Source organism: Ictalurus furcatus, chromosome 24 (genome assembly GCF_023375685.1).
Source record: "Ictalurus furcatus strain D&B chromosome 24, Billie_1.0, whole genome shotgun sequence".
Taxonomy (NCBI): domain Eukaryota; kingdom Metazoa; phylum Chordata; class Actinopteri; order Siluriformes; family Ictaluridae; genus Ictalurus; species Ictalurus furcatus.
The window spans coordinates 12,695,020-12,712,029 of record NC_071278.1 but is presented as its reverse complement, the minus strand read 5'-3'; the positions used below and the strand labels follow the sequence as shown (position 1 = coordinate 12,712,029).

The window sequence follows — 17,010 nt, the reverse complement described above, 5'->3', positions numbered from 1 at the left end:
TGTGCGTAACTAGGCAACAACGTTCTTTTCTGTTACATGACATGTTAGTATGTCCCAGTACTTGCATACTCTTTTTGCTACACACTCAAAAGTATGTACTTTTTCTTCAGGGAAAGGGTATATATTTTTAGTGTATTGTAGAAGTAGGCGAATTGGGACGCAGCACGGGTTTTCAGCACTTGCAGTAAAATTGACCACAAGTTCTCACAGGCCACCACACAAATGTGTTAGAAATGTTAAAGTGTTTGTTTCCTGTATCCGTTTATTTCCTGTTAGGTTTGGCCTTCCCTTCGTACTGTACATGGAGCGCACTGTAACCTGGGATGTTCTTCAGAAGACGATTCTGGAGAAGATGCATCATCTGCTAAGACAAGGCGTTTACATCCAGGTCAGCGTGCTGAAATATACTGTAATAATATATTATTATTACAGTAATTTCTTCTTCTTCTTCTTCTTCTTCGTATTTTTATTATTTTTATTATTAAAAGTGAAAATTGAAAATAAGGCGTCTTTGTTTTAGGTGGGGCCCTTCAGCCTGCGAGTGGTTGGTGTGGTGGGGATCACATACTTGCTACCACAGGAGGAATTTCCTTTGTGTCACCCCACTGTTGAGAGGTTGGGCTTTGACCTTGAAAGCAAATTATAGCCCAGATGTTAGCTGCTTAACTAAAACTGCATGAATCTGTCTGACTGTTTACTATTACAGATGGAACAATAACACTTTTCCTTTCCTAAAACCATAAAGCTCTCCCGATACTGATACCTATCTGATAGTGTTTTCTTCAAACTGAAAAGCTTTAAACTGTCTAAAATACCTGAAGAAACACTTCACAGTTAAATCCTTTTAAAAAAAATCACTTATATGGTAAACCTAATAAATGTAAAGCATAAATATAAGAAAATTAATTTTTACAAAAGAAAAAAAAAATAGTCAAGTCTCTTTTAATATGTAACGATTTCCAGTTAGATGTCTTTTCCAAAAATGAATCCCATTTGCTACAGGATCTGATATCCGATGTGTTTTTTCCGATATCCGAGCCACCATTTTTTGCCCAGTACTGATACTGGGTATTAAATTGGTGCCACATGTGTACACACACACACACACACACACACACATACACACACATACACACACACACACAAATTTGGGTTCGAGATCAAAAGATGCGAGTTTAGAATTTCAGCTTTCATTTCCTGGTAATTTATATATATATATATATATATATATATATATATATATATATATATATATATATATATATATATATATAATATACACACACACACACACACACAAGACACAGAAGATGACATAGCATGTCTTATATCAGACCACCCAATTTTTAGGTGAGCAAAAATATTGGAAAATGTGACTGACATTTGTTTCTTGTTACCCAGGTGTGTCCTGTTAGATTGATTTTTTTAAAACAATAAATAGCTCTGAACATCTATTCTTGGTTTTAGCCTTCAGTTTCTCTTCAGTTTACTGCATTTGTTGTTAAATAGGTTAAGCCAAAATGAAGATCAGAGAGCTGTCTATGAGAAAAGCAGAAATATAGAGGCCTCACCACAAGATGCAAACCACTCACCAGCAGTAAGACTCGGCAAATCAGATTGGAATTCGCAAAGAAATACAGAGATGAGCCACAAAAGTTCTGGAACCAAGATTAACCTCTACCAAAGTGTGGAGAAAGAAAAAATCTACTCATGAATCTTGGTGGAGGTAGTGTCATGTCATGGCTTGGGCTTGAATGGCTGTTTCTGGAACAAGCTCACTAATCTTTATTGATGATGGAACTTGTGATGGTAGCTGCAGAATGAATTCAGAAGTTTACAGGAACATTTTGTCTTCTGATTCCTAAAATCCTAAACTCTCTTCTAACATCCATCTTTTGGTCTCAAACCCAAATGTTTTTGGGGTATAGCACAAACAAATGAATCGGCCATGCCGTTCTAGTAGTTTTGAAGGGAACTGTGTGTGGATTCAAACTATGAAAGAAGGCAGGAGCCTCAAACTGTTTCCCTGACCTAATGTGTGTTTTGCAGGGCGTACAAATCCTGTGGTGCAGGAGGCCCTCCTCATGTCAAGATTGTAGTGGAGTGGGACAAAGAGACCAAGGACTAGTAAGTGTTTTTTTTTCCTGAACAACCGTTTCTGCTTGCCTGCAGCTTTTTGATATTCTCTGTGCTTAAATGAAGCCCTTAGAGAACTGAAGAGATGTGTCACAGCCTGCAAAATATGGAACAATGTTCCACCATCTCAAAAAAACCAAAAAGCCATCTGTGTAATCGCCACAGGGATTCTTGCAACCACAGTAAAATTACGGTCCTCTAAGACACAGAATAAAATGTAATTGGCTTGTGATACTAGCAAGCAGTAATCATAGTTTGAGTGTTTTGTTGATGGTTTTGTTACGGCTCGTCCCTGCAGTTTATTTGGCCACACGGAGGAAGAGTACATCCCTGATGCTGAGAGTGTGTACCTGCACCGTGAGCAGCACCATCACCCCCAGGCTTGTACCCTCGCTCAGTGCTTCCATCTCTACACCAAAGAGGAGCAGGTAACGACTAGGCCACTCGGCCGACCGAGGGAAAAGTAAAAAAAAAAAAAAAAGGCTAAAAAGCGGCCTCAAACTCACATTTCCTTTGCTTTTCTTCCATTTGCTTCAAACCAGATTTGCTCAAACAGATGTCAGATGGCGTTGAACCAACATTTCTGCTGTCTGTGCTGTTTCATAAATTGTTCCGTTCCACAGAGACGGCTTTAACCCCGGAACGGCGCCGCACACAGCGTAAAAAAGCCGTGTGGTTAGCCCATTTGGTGGTTGTTGGTAGGGCGGTTTGAAGCCTGTACTGCTTAAAGTGGTACAAGGGCACGCTTGGGAAAGTGTTGTGTTGAAGGGATCCTTGAAAATTGCTCACTGAGTAGCTCAGCATGAGCGTATGTGTATGTGTATGTGTGTGTGTGTGTGTGTGTGTGTGTGTGTGTGTGTGTGTGTGTGCGCGTGCGTGCGTGCGTGCGTTTGGTTATTTATGGCCGTTTCCTGTAACGTGTGGTGTTCCAGCTGGCACCAGATGATGCTTGGCGCTGTCCGCACTGCAAGCAGTTACAACAAGGCCGCATCAAGCTCAGCCTTTGGACCCTGCCTGATGTTCTCATCCTGCACCTCAAGAGGTTCAGACAGGTATGTCTCAGGGCCCGGGTTTGCCACGTTATTCACACTTCAATCTCCAATTGCTACAAGTATTATCTATATTACTAATCATTTTAGATATGAAAAATATAGTATACCTTAAACGGTCTTCTAGAATGGTCAAACCTGATTGGTCGGAAGGACAACAATGCTGGCTTAAAATAATACAATTATATTAAAGCGCTCATTCTAATACTTAGAGTTGTTTCTGTAGTAACAACTCGTACACAGGGACTTGATTGGCAGGCAGTCTACGAAACCTAAGCCTAATTATGAACAGATTACAATAATAAAAAAGAGATGTTTCTGTAAAATGTATATTTAACATTAATGGTAAGAGACTCCAGCGTTTATAATAATCAAAAATAAAGCCTTATGTTTTCCGGCATGCAAAAGTCTTTAGGACGGAGAGGTTTTCTCTGTAATGTGACAAACTGCATATTTTTTTTGTCTTATTAACTTCGAGAGAAAAAACGGAGAAGCTTGTGAGGGATGAACTATTTATAAACTGCTATAACTACTAAGTGAGTTCCTATCATCACTTATGTTCATGCTTCACATCAGGCGTAATCACACCACAAATTCAACATGGTGGATTATTTTCCTGTAACAGCACACCCTGTTGTGTTTTCTTCCTTATCTGGTCATTGTAGCATTAAGAGATTTCCTGGGTCAGAGGGAACACTGGGGTACCTGGTGTAAAGTTCAATTTGGACAGGATTCAATTTAAAAAAATTTGGTCCTGGAGTCATTTTCCTGGTTTACTGGAGCTCCTCTGTGATTTTATTTCCATCTGGATCGGCCGTGTCGATGTTTTCCTCCATCCTCCTCTGAGAAAATTACAGGCCTACTGTTTTACCTACAGTCTTGTCCGGATACACGTTTAGAAGAGGCACTCGACCATGTACCTGTTCTGGGTGGTCAAACCTCGACTACGCACGCTATCTCGGAAAGCATCCAGTTCCAGTGCTCCAGTTTCTCTTCAACCGCCCTGAAGAGGACGCCGCACAGATGCCGTGTCGTGAACGGAGCGTGATCATGTGACCACGTCACGCAAATATCCATGTTCATAGAAAATGCAACCTGCTAGAAACTCGCTCCTCGTGAAGGAAATTATTTCTGTTCGGATATGAGAGTTTTGTCACTGAGGAGACGTGTTAAAAAAGAATCATCTGTGTTATGAGATTCCTTTCTGAAAACCTGATGCAATCCGAATAGGGCTTAAGACTTCACTCCTGTCATTCTTTCTTAGAGCCTAGTGACTGTTATTTCCATTATTGCACTACTCACCCTACTGGGGTTTGGTTTCCATGATACTAAGTGATCTTCACAAACTGTTATTTTTTGCGAGTAATGTGAGAATCTGGTGTTTGGGTCCTGCAGGAGGGAGATAGGCGGGTGAAAATGCAGAACATGGTGCGCTTCCCGCTGGTTGGTATGGACATGGCTCCCCACATGGTGAAGAGGAGCCAGAGCAGCTGGAGCCTCCCCTCGCACTGGTCGCCCTGGAGACGACCTTACGGTCTAGGCCGTAACCCGGATGACTACCTGTATGACCTGTACGCGGTATGCAATCACCATGGAAACATGCATGGAGGGCACTACACAGGTAACGCCCTACATGTTGTTGGGCTAGCTTTGGGTTGGGAGTCTAAACTTTTTTGCACTACATTTGAACAAACTGGATCATTTCCAAATCTGTATATTTCCTCGTACAGCATATTGTAAGAACTCTGTTGATGGGCAGTGGTACTGTTTCGACGACAGCGAAGTCCAGCCTATGGCTGACGAGGACGTGTGCCAGCAGACAGCCTACATTCTGTTTTACCAGAGGAGGGCAACTATACCTTCATGGTCCGCTAACAGCTCTGTCGCTGGTGAGCCTCTTTACTCATTGACTACAGCTGCAGGATTAATTCTAGCCTCTACCTATTGCACAAACTGACATTTTGCAGCCAGTGACACAATAGTGCAATGTAAATCACATCCGCTGTGGTTTTGCCTCCTTCAGCGAGCGAGCTGATAACGCGTTCTGTACATGTGTTGCTTTGTTTTGGTCAGGCTCCACCAGTTCCTCTCTGTGTGAGCACTGGGTTAACCGGATTCCTGGCAGCAAGCCTCCTAGCCTGGCCTCAGGAGCGTCCTCACGCCGGACGTCCCTGGCTTCTCTGGCTGAATCCATGGAGTTCCCTGGAGATCGCAGCGAAGACGACGGTGAGAAGCGCGTTCATGGCGCTTACTATTCTGCATGGTTCTTTAGTCTCTTTCTTGTATATTATGTGCACACTGCATACTTATTGCACCTTTCACAGTGTTTTTATTTGTAATTTTGGGAGGTGTGGAACTTAAGCAGAGGTTTTACAGCTGGGAACAGTAGAACTGTAAGCTGATTTGCATACAAAAAAACCCCCACAGAAACTGCAACTGAGCAGTTTTATGCTCTTGTGGTTGTTTAATTTCTTCTTTTTTTTGGCAAATCTATGTAAATTACAGTTGCATATACTCAGTTAGGGCTGTAAAAATAAATAAATAAATTTTATATATATATATATATATATATATATATATATATATATATATATATATATATATATATATATATATATATTTGACTCTCAGCAGTCTAAATAACTAGCTTTCAATACCTAAATACATTTGGCTCTTGTTGGACAGCAGTTAAACAGCCTCTGTGTAAAAACTCCTGGAATATTATGGAAGCACTGTGAAACAGTCATGGTTTTTTATATATATATTGTAACTAATAATCTCTAAACGTCAGAAATTGTCTCTGTGATGACTCTCTTTACTTTCCCTCCTCTAGCTTTCTAGCACTAACATGGGAATCTGTCTCCTCGCTCAGTTAAGACAAAATGCATGTTGCTGCTCTTTCCATTCAGTCTGGTATCAGCGCATTAGTTTAAATCTCTCTCCCTTTTCATTAAGGAGGATTCTCCACCCGACCCTTTGTGAGAAGCATTCAACGTCAGAGCTTATCTTCCAGATCCTCCATAGCTAGCCCGCTGACCTTCAGCGAGAACGGGATGAAGCCGTCCTGGTCGTTGTCTGCCAAGCTCCAGATAAGGTCCAACTCGCCCTCACGCTTCTCTTTAGATTCACGCTCCTCGCCACCGCTGGAGAGGATCGGAGAGGCTTGCGACGACAAGGTGTCCACGTCATGCTTCGGGAACTACGGCAGGCACGAGCGCCAAACCGGCAGCAAAGCCCCGCTTGCCACGATGGAAGGAAATAGCAGTGATGACGGCAGCGGTAAAAGGAACACAGATGAGGTCTACTCCAGGGCTCCATCAGTGGCTGACAAGAAGAGCTCTAAAGCAGAACCATTGGACAACAACAACCAGATCACTGCTGTGGACCAGAATGTGCATGGGACTCCTTCCAAGGAGCCGAGGCACAAGAGTTCAGGAGGCACTGTGTCGAAGGCAGAGGTGTCTGGTGCCAAAAAGACCTCAACCAAGACAAAGGGGGACCAAGAGAAGCCATCTAAGAAGCGCCAGAGCACTTCTTCTGCCCAAAAGTCTCCTTCTTCCCAAGTGTCTTCCAGCTGTCAAGGGAAAGGTGCCAAAGTGACCAATTTGAAAGAGAAGAGTGACACTGCCAAGGCTAGAGGCGTTCCTTCTGGAGCCCCAACAAAGAAGAAAGAGCCTTCCCAGTCCCAGGAGGCAGCACCAACATCTGGAGCCACAAAAACAAAGCAGCGCTTGACCCCTACCCCTCAGTCCTCCGCTTCTCCCTCACCCACTGCCAAGAAGAGCTCTTCAGCGGTGGAGAGGAGCTCCAGCTTGTCATCGAGCAAAAAGAAACTGGCTGAGAGGACGTCTAGTCGGGACTTGACTCACGCCAGCCCCCTGACGGATCGACCTCGAGTCCCGCTGAAGGGTGCAGAAGGAGGCCGGCCTGAGCGGAGGCCAGTTAGGAGCTCGAGCAGCAGCTCCTCACTCACCAGCCTGCGATCACCCAGCATCTCTTCCAGAGAGCTACGATGGGCCAGCAAGTCCGAGGACAAGGGGCTCTCCTTCTTCAAGAGCGCCCTAAGGCAAAAGGAGACGCGCCGCTCAGCCGACCTGGGCAAGAGCGCCATTCTCTCTAAGAAGGTGGGTGAGAGGACAGCTAGGTCCGCCAGCCAAACCAAACTCAGTACAGAGGACGGTGAAGGCGACGGAAACTCTTCTCCTGCCTCACTATCTAGCAAGGCTGCCAGCGACGACAAAGAGACGCCCAAACCCTCCACCCCTCTTAAACGTTCTCTGTTACCTGTAGGCAAGTCCAAGTCTTCCAGTTCTGACGCCATCCTCCAGTCCCCTGTCAATGGGAGGAGGCCTCTTGAAAAGACCAACTCGTCTCGAAAGCTTTCCTGCAGCATGCAATCCGGGCAACAAAGACGCCTCAATAATAATGTTTAAAATAGTAGTTTTGTTATTTTCTGCAATGCAGCTATTTTTGATGTGCCTAAGATATGTATACACACTCTCACACATCCGTGTGTGCATGTGTGAGTGAAAGAAATTATATTATACAACTTTTACTTTTCTCAAAGAAAATGTGTACATTATCAGAAGCGCCTTTCTACCCTGCCATGGAGCCAATTCGATGGCAAGGTGTGGTGTACGAATTTACTACTGTATAAACTGTATGAATAGGATTGTTCTGACTTAGCACTTTGTATATATTATTTTTTGTTTCAAACCAGGCGTACTCGAGAGACTGTGTAATATGTTTTTCTTTTTGTTTTGTTTTTTTAAAGATGTTAGCCTCTGGTTTTCTTTAGAGAACTCAGTAGGGTCTTCGTATTCCTGGCCGAACAAATTGCTTCACTTCTACACTTGGTGCTATATAAAGGGCGACGTCTCCGTGTGGCGAAACACGGAATTGCGGTCGAGGCTTGACATGCTAACTAATGGTTCCCGTGTGAATGTACGTAGTTTTACGCAGAAGGTCCGAAGTAGAACTTGTCGTGAGCACCCATCCAAAACACTTACTGTAGGACCCCCATACTATGGGATAATAAATAAGTGTTCCAGTAGCGTCGCTGCCCTTAGAAGTAAGTGTACGCAGCATTGCCAACTGTAGACCAATAGTTAATCTGTAGGAATGAGCGATCTTTTCAACAGTAATTAGACAATCTTTCTTTGTCTCAAGGCAGTGTAGCTCTGCATGAGGTTCTGTTTTTTTTTTTTGTTGTTTTTTTTTTGGGTTTTGTTTATTTATTTTTATATATTAAGAACCACACAGTCATACTTGAGCCATTTCCCCCTTTTTTTTGCCAAATCAAATGCCAGCAGCATTCATTAATTTTAGCTTAGCTAGCTTTGAACCAGGGCCAAACCCCTTTGTGTGTCCATTAAAGCGTGGATTACCAGTGCAATAGTTTGCAGAACTTTGTAGATGGAAAATATATATATATATATTTACTCCTGTATTTAAGAACTATAACGTTGAACTTTGTCTTTTCCCTACAATGATTTTTAATGATAGATATTTTATGTATGCGATAAAGATGAAGATAAATACGAGGGATATTATAATGCTTTGAATGCTGTGCCATGTCAATTCATGGGATTCGTATATATAAATTTTTCACTTCAGAGCCTTTTTCTTCCAACATAAGAGCGATATTAATGAAATATACCATTTTTCCCCCCAACATAATTGAGATCTTATATACAAATGCTGGAATCGTACTCTTGCCCTGTTTTTGACGATGATGGGAGATCATAGGAGAAAATTTATTACATATAAGTACATGATGATTTTGGGAAACGACGGCTCATCTGAGGAAGACATAAGACGCATAGCCTTAGTTTACAGTTACGGCATTTGGCAGACGCCCTTATCCAGACCGACTTACGTTTATCTCGTTTATACATCTGAGCAGTTGAGGGTTAAGGGCTCATCAAAGGGTGATGGGACAGCTTAGTGGTGCTGGGATTTGAACATCCAATCAGTAGTCCAACTTTTTAACCACTGAGCTACCACTAGTTAAGCAGTGCACGCATTGGTGTCTCAAACTAACAAACCAGTCTTGTACTATTCACAATGGTTTCCGTTTTCATTCATCATCCTCCCCGCTCCCACTCAAAATAGATTTTTAAAAGTAGCTGCGATACGTTCTCCCACCGACCCACGTCAGTCACTACTACATTGACCAATGCGGAAATGGACCAAAATCACTTGTCATAACTTGCTAGTATAATTACTGTTAATAACTGTTATAATTAGAAGTGATGTTTCAAAATTGCAGCTAGTTTCAAGCTTTTGTTCAGTCACTCTGGGAAAAAAAAAAAGGAAAGATACATCTATATATATATATATATATATATATATATATATATTGATGGCTATTTATACTGTGGTGGACTGATATAAATACTTGGTGCAGATTTTCCATTATAGTTCAGTAATGTTTCTAACTGCAGGTCTTTTCAAGCTGTTTATACGATTTTATTTCCATTAGTTAAGTCACTGTGGGAAAAAAATTATATATAACTTGTATCAATACATATTATAATTCTATTTATGCTGTGAGACAAATATGGCATACTGATATGGTACTATTGGTGCCTCTCTCTCTCTCTCTCTCTCTCTCGCTAATTATTAGTCAATAATCTAAGCTTACGTGTAGCTTTATTTCTGCAACAGCACCCTTTTTCTGTCAAATCAGTGCACTAAAGATACCATTTGAAGAATAACGGCAAGCAGTATTGCATGATGATGATGACACTGATGCATGCACATAACTATGCAAGTGAATGTTGCTTAAAAAAAACACACACAAAAAATATCCTGTTTATCAATGTTTCTGTATTTCTAAATGTCAGTAGTGGAAAGCATGAATTGCCTTTTTTTTTTTTTTGTAATTTTTTTTATTGCTTTTTTGCACACGTTTGTTGTTTCCTAAAAGGTGATGACGGATCATTAAGCGTTAGGTTTAGCTCACGTTCAAAATATCAGAAACTCCTCATGATAATCTATATATATATATTTTTTTATTTTGACTCCTTGTCCTCTCCTCGCTGCGTATTTTTTTTCCACACATGTATAATTGACCTCATATTTTGTATGTTGAATGTTGTACCACTAAGACACGAATTCATCACACACACCACTCCCATCGCTCATGACGCGCTTGTCATCCTTGCCATTTTTTTTTTGTTACGCTAATTACGAAGTCTTTCACGTTGTACCATGAGTCCTATGGCAGCGCATTAAGAAAGCCACTTGCCAAAAATCAGCGTTTGTGTTTCAGCGATTCTGGACATTTTAAATCATATCAGAAACATCCCAAGCGCAAATAACATGGTAGTAAACTTTAGCTTAGATTAATTTCTAATCACAGATCGTTTATGATTATAATCAGGGCTGGACAATATAGCAGAAATATCACACCATGATACTTGGTGTCATTTGTTCGGTTCTTGAATTTAGTGTTTGAGTTTTGAGATGATTTTGTTTGACGTGTACGTAACCTGCTTCCTTTCCAGTTTGTACAGGATTTCGCCTTTTTTTTTGTGATTGTTGCGGCCAAACATGCTCGATTTCGCTACGGAAAACTACTCAAATTGGTGAAATCGCAACCTGTCTTTCACAGTGATGTTTGTTAATAAGCAAGACCTTTTAGTTGTACTTGTGTTCGATGCACGTGAATCGAAGACGGCTTCGGCTGAACGCACGTCGTGACGACGTCACACATATATTTTATATATATATATATATAAAATACTGAAATAAAAGTGCATCATGACATCATTTATCATGATATCGATATATTTACCAGCCAGCCCTAGTTATAATTATTCGCTCCTGTGAATATTATTGTAAGAAGTTCTTCCTCCTGGTGTAGACACTGGACTTGAGGAGTTATTGTATGGAAGGCTGCAAACAGCATCTTCATGTAATCTACACTACATAAGGCAGATGTAAGTACCTCGAGTCTTTCTTCCTTTCTTTCTTTCTTTCTTTCTTTTTTTTTTTTTTTTTTTAAAAAAGAACTTTACTTGTAAAAGGTTGACCAAAAGAAGATCAATATTAATATCTGGAAAAAAAAAAAAAAAGGAAAATACCATGTTACTGTTTTGTTGCATGAGAATGGCTCAGTGGCTTTGTTAATTTATTTGTACGTTGTGTTAAATGTGTATGCACTTTTAAGAAGATTTTTAACTTTTTTTTTCTTTTTTTTTTTTGGAAGATTACATTTATTTGAGGAAATCATTTGTATTCATGACATTGGTTTGCCAATGTAAGACAAATGTAATTAAAAGACAGGCCTACATTACGAGGTCCGAGATCAAACCGGTTTTTGGTAGTTTACAATCTTTAAAAAAACAAAAAACAAACAAACAAAAAAACATGTATTTTACTTTGTGATTTAAAACGGTCCACTAGATGGAGCTTCTCACCTGTGTTGTTTCAGGATCACACTCTGTATGGAAGGTTGAGGTTTGCAAGCGTGTAGTCTTAAATCTTGCTATAAAAAAATGTGTGCAGTGGCATGGTGTCAGTATAACACTGAATAATATACGAGGAGATCAAAAGAACACACTTTTTTCCATCAATCTTCTTCATGCAGAGTTATTCCACCAGTTCAGGAATTATACATCGTATAACAGATTCATCCTGATATACAAGTAATGTGAAGTAAAGCTTGTTTTTTTTTTAAGTAATTTTTTTTCTCATTTTTATTCCAGCAAATTTGTGCTTGCTCCTCCATGAGCACTGATTTAAATTAAGTTCTCTTTGACACCTTCGTTATAAAAAGACATCATAAGAGCAAGCTGATTTTTTTTTTTTTTTTTCCTCACCTTCACATCATTTTCTGGCATCTATGCTCGTGTGTGTGTGTGCGCGCGCGCGCATGCGGAGGCTGGAGGTTATCATTAGCAGTTTTTTTTTATGATTGGAAGGTGTCTCGGTGGTTGAGAGTGAAAAGTGGATTTCTGCGTTATGTCGCATCACTAATATCAGTGGAGAGGATGTAAGGAAAGTGCGAGCTTGGTTCTCTGTAATGTGATTGTTAAAAGTTAGAACATGGCTAATTAAACCGTCAGACAGAATTTCTGGGGTGTGCAGCCCTGGGATATCGGCGCACGCTAGTGTCGCTTTTCAGCTCTCTTGGGATCTAACAGTCGCCCCCTCTCTCTGCTAATCCTCACAGCCAGTAGCCACTCCTCTCTCTCTCTCTCTGTCTATCTTTCTCTCTCTCATCTCTCCACCTAATCATCCCTGAATCCTGCTATTAGCCCCATTCAGCCTCACCGTGTACAGTAGACGGATGATGTTGACAATTATGCCCGAGTCCCTCAGAAACCATTAGACTTTATCCCAGCATGATCTCCTCTCTCGCGCCTTCCTTCCCTCTACTGTGACACCACTCACCTTCTTCCATACCTCTTCAGGAAGCCCTTGGTAAATCACACTGCTTGGTCAAATACTTCGAGAGGGATCAATGTGCCCATCCATCCATCCAAAGTATGTGGACAACTTAACTCTTTGCTGTGATAATGTGCTCCACTCTTCTGGGAAGACATTCCACTAGATTTTGGAGCGTGTCTGTGTGGATTTGTGTTCATTCAGCTGCAAGAACTTTAGTGAGGATGAGATCAGGCAGTGATGTTGATGTGAGGATGCTCCAGTTCCAGTTCATTCCAAAGGTGATCAGTACAGTTGAGGTCAGGGCTCTGTACAGGACACTCGAGATCTTCTACCTTCTTCCAACCTTCTCACACCATGTCTTCATGGAGCTCGCTTTGTGCACAGGGGCGTCGTCACGCTGGAGCAGTGTTTGAGCCTCTTAGTTCCAGTGAAGTGAAATTGCTACAGTAATGCTAAAGCGTACGAAGACATTCTAGACCATTATGTGATTAAAACTTTGTGGTAGCAGTTTGGGGAAGGACCACATATGGGTATGATAGTCAGGTGTTCACATACTTTTGGTCATATGGTGTATCTCCGAACAAGACTGAATAATATTTATTTACTATGGAGGGGAAAGTACTCCGGGCCTCTAGTCAAGGGCAGGAGAATGCTGAACCAATGGAAAAAAAATGTGTAGAATACTGATCACCCGATTCCTCCCTCGCGTACACATTTGCCCTCAAGCTTGCGTTGTGGGCAAACAGCACACTGATCTCATTAGTGAGTGAGGGGGGTAAAAAACAAACAGCAAAAGCAAGGTAACAATTTCATAAAACACAAGTAATTGCACAGAAATCTTGTAAACATCACCTCATCTGCCTTTAGTGATCTAGCATGCAGTTCATCATTAGAAGTGTACCGCGTGCTCCTTCTTATCTGTGCTGTAGCTTTAGGCCGAAGTGGCAGTTTCCTGCTCAAGTGTTATCATTTTCAGGTTTGACTGTGATATGAAAAGATGATCCTTCTTCTACTGTTCGACTTCTGCTGGTGTAGATAATGACGTTACAACTTAACAATAGAGCTATGTTCTGTCGATCTGTATTCCTGCACTGTTTCGGAAAACTATCGAACAACAATCGAGTCCCTTGAAATTCCTTAAACCAAATAATAGCCCCAAACCCAAATTTAAAAACCACCTGAATGCCAAAACCCCAAAATAAATATCCTGCCACCTCTAATTTCTTCAAAGCCCAAAGATAAATGCACCCCCTCCAACCTCACATATAAATACCCCTATAACTGCTAAATTCCCCCATCAACCATAAATACCCCATGAGTGCTAAATACACCCAAAACCCAAAATAAATATACGAGAATGTGAAATCTCCCAAAACAAAATGTAAAGACCCCCATAATCTCTCATTGGCTGCTACTTGCCTCATGTTACGACACAGGACTCGAGACAGGAAGTAAGCACAGGAGTGCAGTCTTTATTTGCCACTTAACTAAACACATGAGGAGGCAGGTCTAAACCAGGTCTAAACATAAAACTCAAACTTAAGCAAAGAGCATGAAACTTAACAGGGTGTGGAAACTCTACCACATTTAACTGACTTAAACAGTTCTCCTTTAACTAGAAACGAGGCAGGAAACACTCCTCTAATTATGGCATGAACACATCTAACTGTGGCCTGAACACTTCATTTAACGAGAGCATGACATCGACACTCTTAACTCTGGCATAGCACAAACACTCTTAACTATGGTGTGGCATAAACAATGTTAACTAGGCATAGCGTAACCTCTCTTAACTATGGCATGGCATACACGCTCTTAACTATGGCATGGCATACACACTCTCAACTGTGACAGGGCATAAACTAAGGAACAGGAAAACAGACCGAGCATGGCAACATCACAACCTGGCATCATTATTCATTCCGTCTTCTTCCCTGTTAGTCCTGTCACCATTAGTCCTTTCTCCACTTTACTTCACTTTAACGCCGCGCGATGTGCACAGCAACGCGGGGGGTTTAAGTAACCAGTGTCTTAATTGCCGACAGCTGGCAACACTTGACACAGCTTTAGCGTCCATGCGCACTTCAAGCACGTGCACCTGCGCGCTCTCAAGCCGCTCGTGCACGTTGTCACCACAGCGCCATCTGCCAGCGGGACCATAACACCTCAGAAGTAAATGCTCGTGTGACCTCTAATTGCCCGAAACCAAAATATAAACTTTCTCCTTCCTGCGTATCCTAACCCCCCGCCAAAAAAAAAAAAAAAAACTAATTTAATTGCCCCAGACCCAAATATAAATAACTTCCTGTTTGCTAATTGACCCAAAATCCGGTCAGTTAATGAATACACGATGGATACATCAGTGATTTCTGATTGGCCCTGAAACCCAAACATAACACACACCCCGTCTGCAAATTGCACCAAGGACCTAAAATAAATACACGTGTAAATTGTAATTTCTCCAAACCCACGATCTAGTTTAACATTTTCCCTGGTTATTCCTGTTATTCACCTGTGGTTTTATCCCCTTTTGTTCCTCTTCCTTCCCTGACTCGGCTCTGGAGAGTGCAGGGGGAACTTCATAAGAAAATCGATATTAATTGATTCTTCCAAGGCCGGTATTAGGAACACCTCTGTTCAGTGCTCAGCAGTGGAGGAGTGACATGAAGAGAGCGTTCAGCTTAATATGTGTGTTGTGAGCTTGTTAAAGGTTACCAACGTGATGCGTTTGAAAAAAAGAAAAAAAAAATCAGATTATCAAAGAGGCCATGCAAGTGCTTACAGCCTTGTGGAGAATAATAACACGACAGGCCGTGCGGTTATAGGAAATAATCCACGCGTGTCCACGAGAGAAGTTAGTTCTTGTTCTCACTTACGTTATAGTGGCGATAAACAGTTGTTCCCCTCACCAGCCCCCCCCCCCCCCCTCTCTCTCTCTCTCTCTCTCTCTCTCTCTCTCTCTCTCTCTCTCTCTCTCTGTGCTGGGAAACTTTACAAAGCACCATGACTGTTACAAATCGCTGACCCCTGAGACTCCTTCCATAACTGTTCATCAAATCTCTCCTAACATAAAAACATCAGCACATCAAAGATGATATGTTTTACTTTGTTAAACAACAACGTTTAATTATTAGTCTTAGATTGTGTGAAGCATCAGCTGTACAAGTTCCTGTGTATGAGCTGTTACTATGGAAACAATAACGTATTAGAACGAGCGCACGAATATAAAACTTTCATTAATATTACAGTGGGAACTAATTTCGGAGCCAGAAATAATCCACACCTTCTGACCAATCCGATTTGACAATTCTAATCACACTAATATTTTATGCTCTTCATTGTCCTTCACTGCTGTTTCCAGACTTTTGTCAGAGGTTCTGTTTTGGAAGAGTATCACTTCTGTACTGACCATTTTGGACCATAAAACCAACCATTTTATGGCATCTGTGTTATTTATTACCTCTTCTACCACAGCGCTGTTGAATTCTTGAATCTCGTAGGTCAGAAGGTGTTGATTAATTTTCTGTAATAGTGGCGGTTGTGATTTTAATGAGCTTGTTCTTACACGATGATCGTTTCTATAGTAACAACTCATTCACAGGGGCTCTGCATAATCTAAGCCTAAAAATAAATGGATTGAAAAATGTTTTATTTAACGAAGAAAAGCGTACAGTCATTGCCATGATAAAGCTTTCAGTAAGGACATGATTATCTAACATTTATGAAATGACTCTCGGGTGACAGCGCTTTGTCGTTTCTTGGTAACATGAAAAGCTGCATTTCTTTGTCTTGTTCATTTCAAGAGAAAGGGAAAAAAAGAGAGGCTGAATAGCGACTTGTTTATAGCTTCTCGTGGCCGTTCAACAACGTTAACGGGAACTATAAATGGTTCAAAGTATGCTGCGTCTTCCAGTAAATTAAAAATGGTTATCACTGGCAAATGGCTTTCGTATAAGTAGAATAACCCTTGGGGAAGCATTGTGATTGGAAATTGATCCACTTCTGAATGGATCTTTATCACACGACTCGATCTTATGATTTTTTTCCCTGTAGCAGCATGCCCCGTAATGTTTTATTCCTTACCTGTGTTAGGATGCGTTTTGTGTGTCTGACCTACCTTTGGGTAAACCACCATAAACAGTTAACCAAGATGCTTTGGGAGGCTGTGGCTCAGGTGGTAGAGTGGGTTGTCCACTAATCGTAGGGTTGGCGGTTCGATTCCTGACCCACATGACTCCACATGCCGAAGTGTCCTTGGGCAAGACACTGAACCCCAAGTTGCTCCCGATGGCAAGTTAGCACCTTGCATGGCAGCTCTGCTACCATTGGTGTGTGTGTGTGGGGGTGTGTGCGTGTGTGAATGGGTGAATGAGACACAGTGTAAAGCACTTTTGAACCGCTAAGGTTAAAAAAGTGCTATGTAAGT

At 41.4% G+C, this 17,010-nt stretch overlaps 1 protein-coding gene across 4 annotated transcripts in view; it reads left to right on the top strand.

Moving 5' to 3' along the window:
* usp31 (ubiquitin specific peptidase 31) overlaps nucleotides 1–9,524 on the top strand; it is a 30,619-nt gene extending 21,095 nt beyond the window's left edge. For 2 of the 4 annotated variants that reach the window (XM_053612891.1, XM_053612888.1), the window contains 9 exons: nucleotides 277–388; nucleotides 521–615; nucleotides 2,050–2,127; nucleotides 2,435–2,564; nucleotides 3,069–3,188; nucleotides 4,581–4,806; nucleotides 4,916–5,074; nucleotides 5,259–5,411; nucleotides 6,144–9,524. In XM_053612891.1, coding sequence (XP_053468866.1) covers nucleotides 277–388; nucleotides 521–615; nucleotides 2,050–2,127; nucleotides 2,435–2,564; nucleotides 3,069–3,188; nucleotides 4,581–4,806; nucleotides 4,916–5,074; nucleotides 5,259–5,411; nucleotides 6,144–7,618 — 2,548 coding nt within the window. In that variant the 3' untranslated portion in view covers nucleotides 7,619–9,524. Of the gene's footprint in view, nucleotides 1–276; nucleotides 389–520; nucleotides 616–2,049; nucleotides 2,128–2,434; nucleotides 2,565–3,068; nucleotides 3,189–4,580; nucleotides 4,807–4,915; nucleotides 5,075–5,258; nucleotides 5,412–6,140 lie in introns of all 4 variants that reach the window. The other 2 variants (XM_053612889.1, XM_053612887.1) reach the window with 1 other exon arrangement.
* The last annotated feature ends 7,486 nt before the right edge of the window (nucleotides 9,525–17,010 follow it).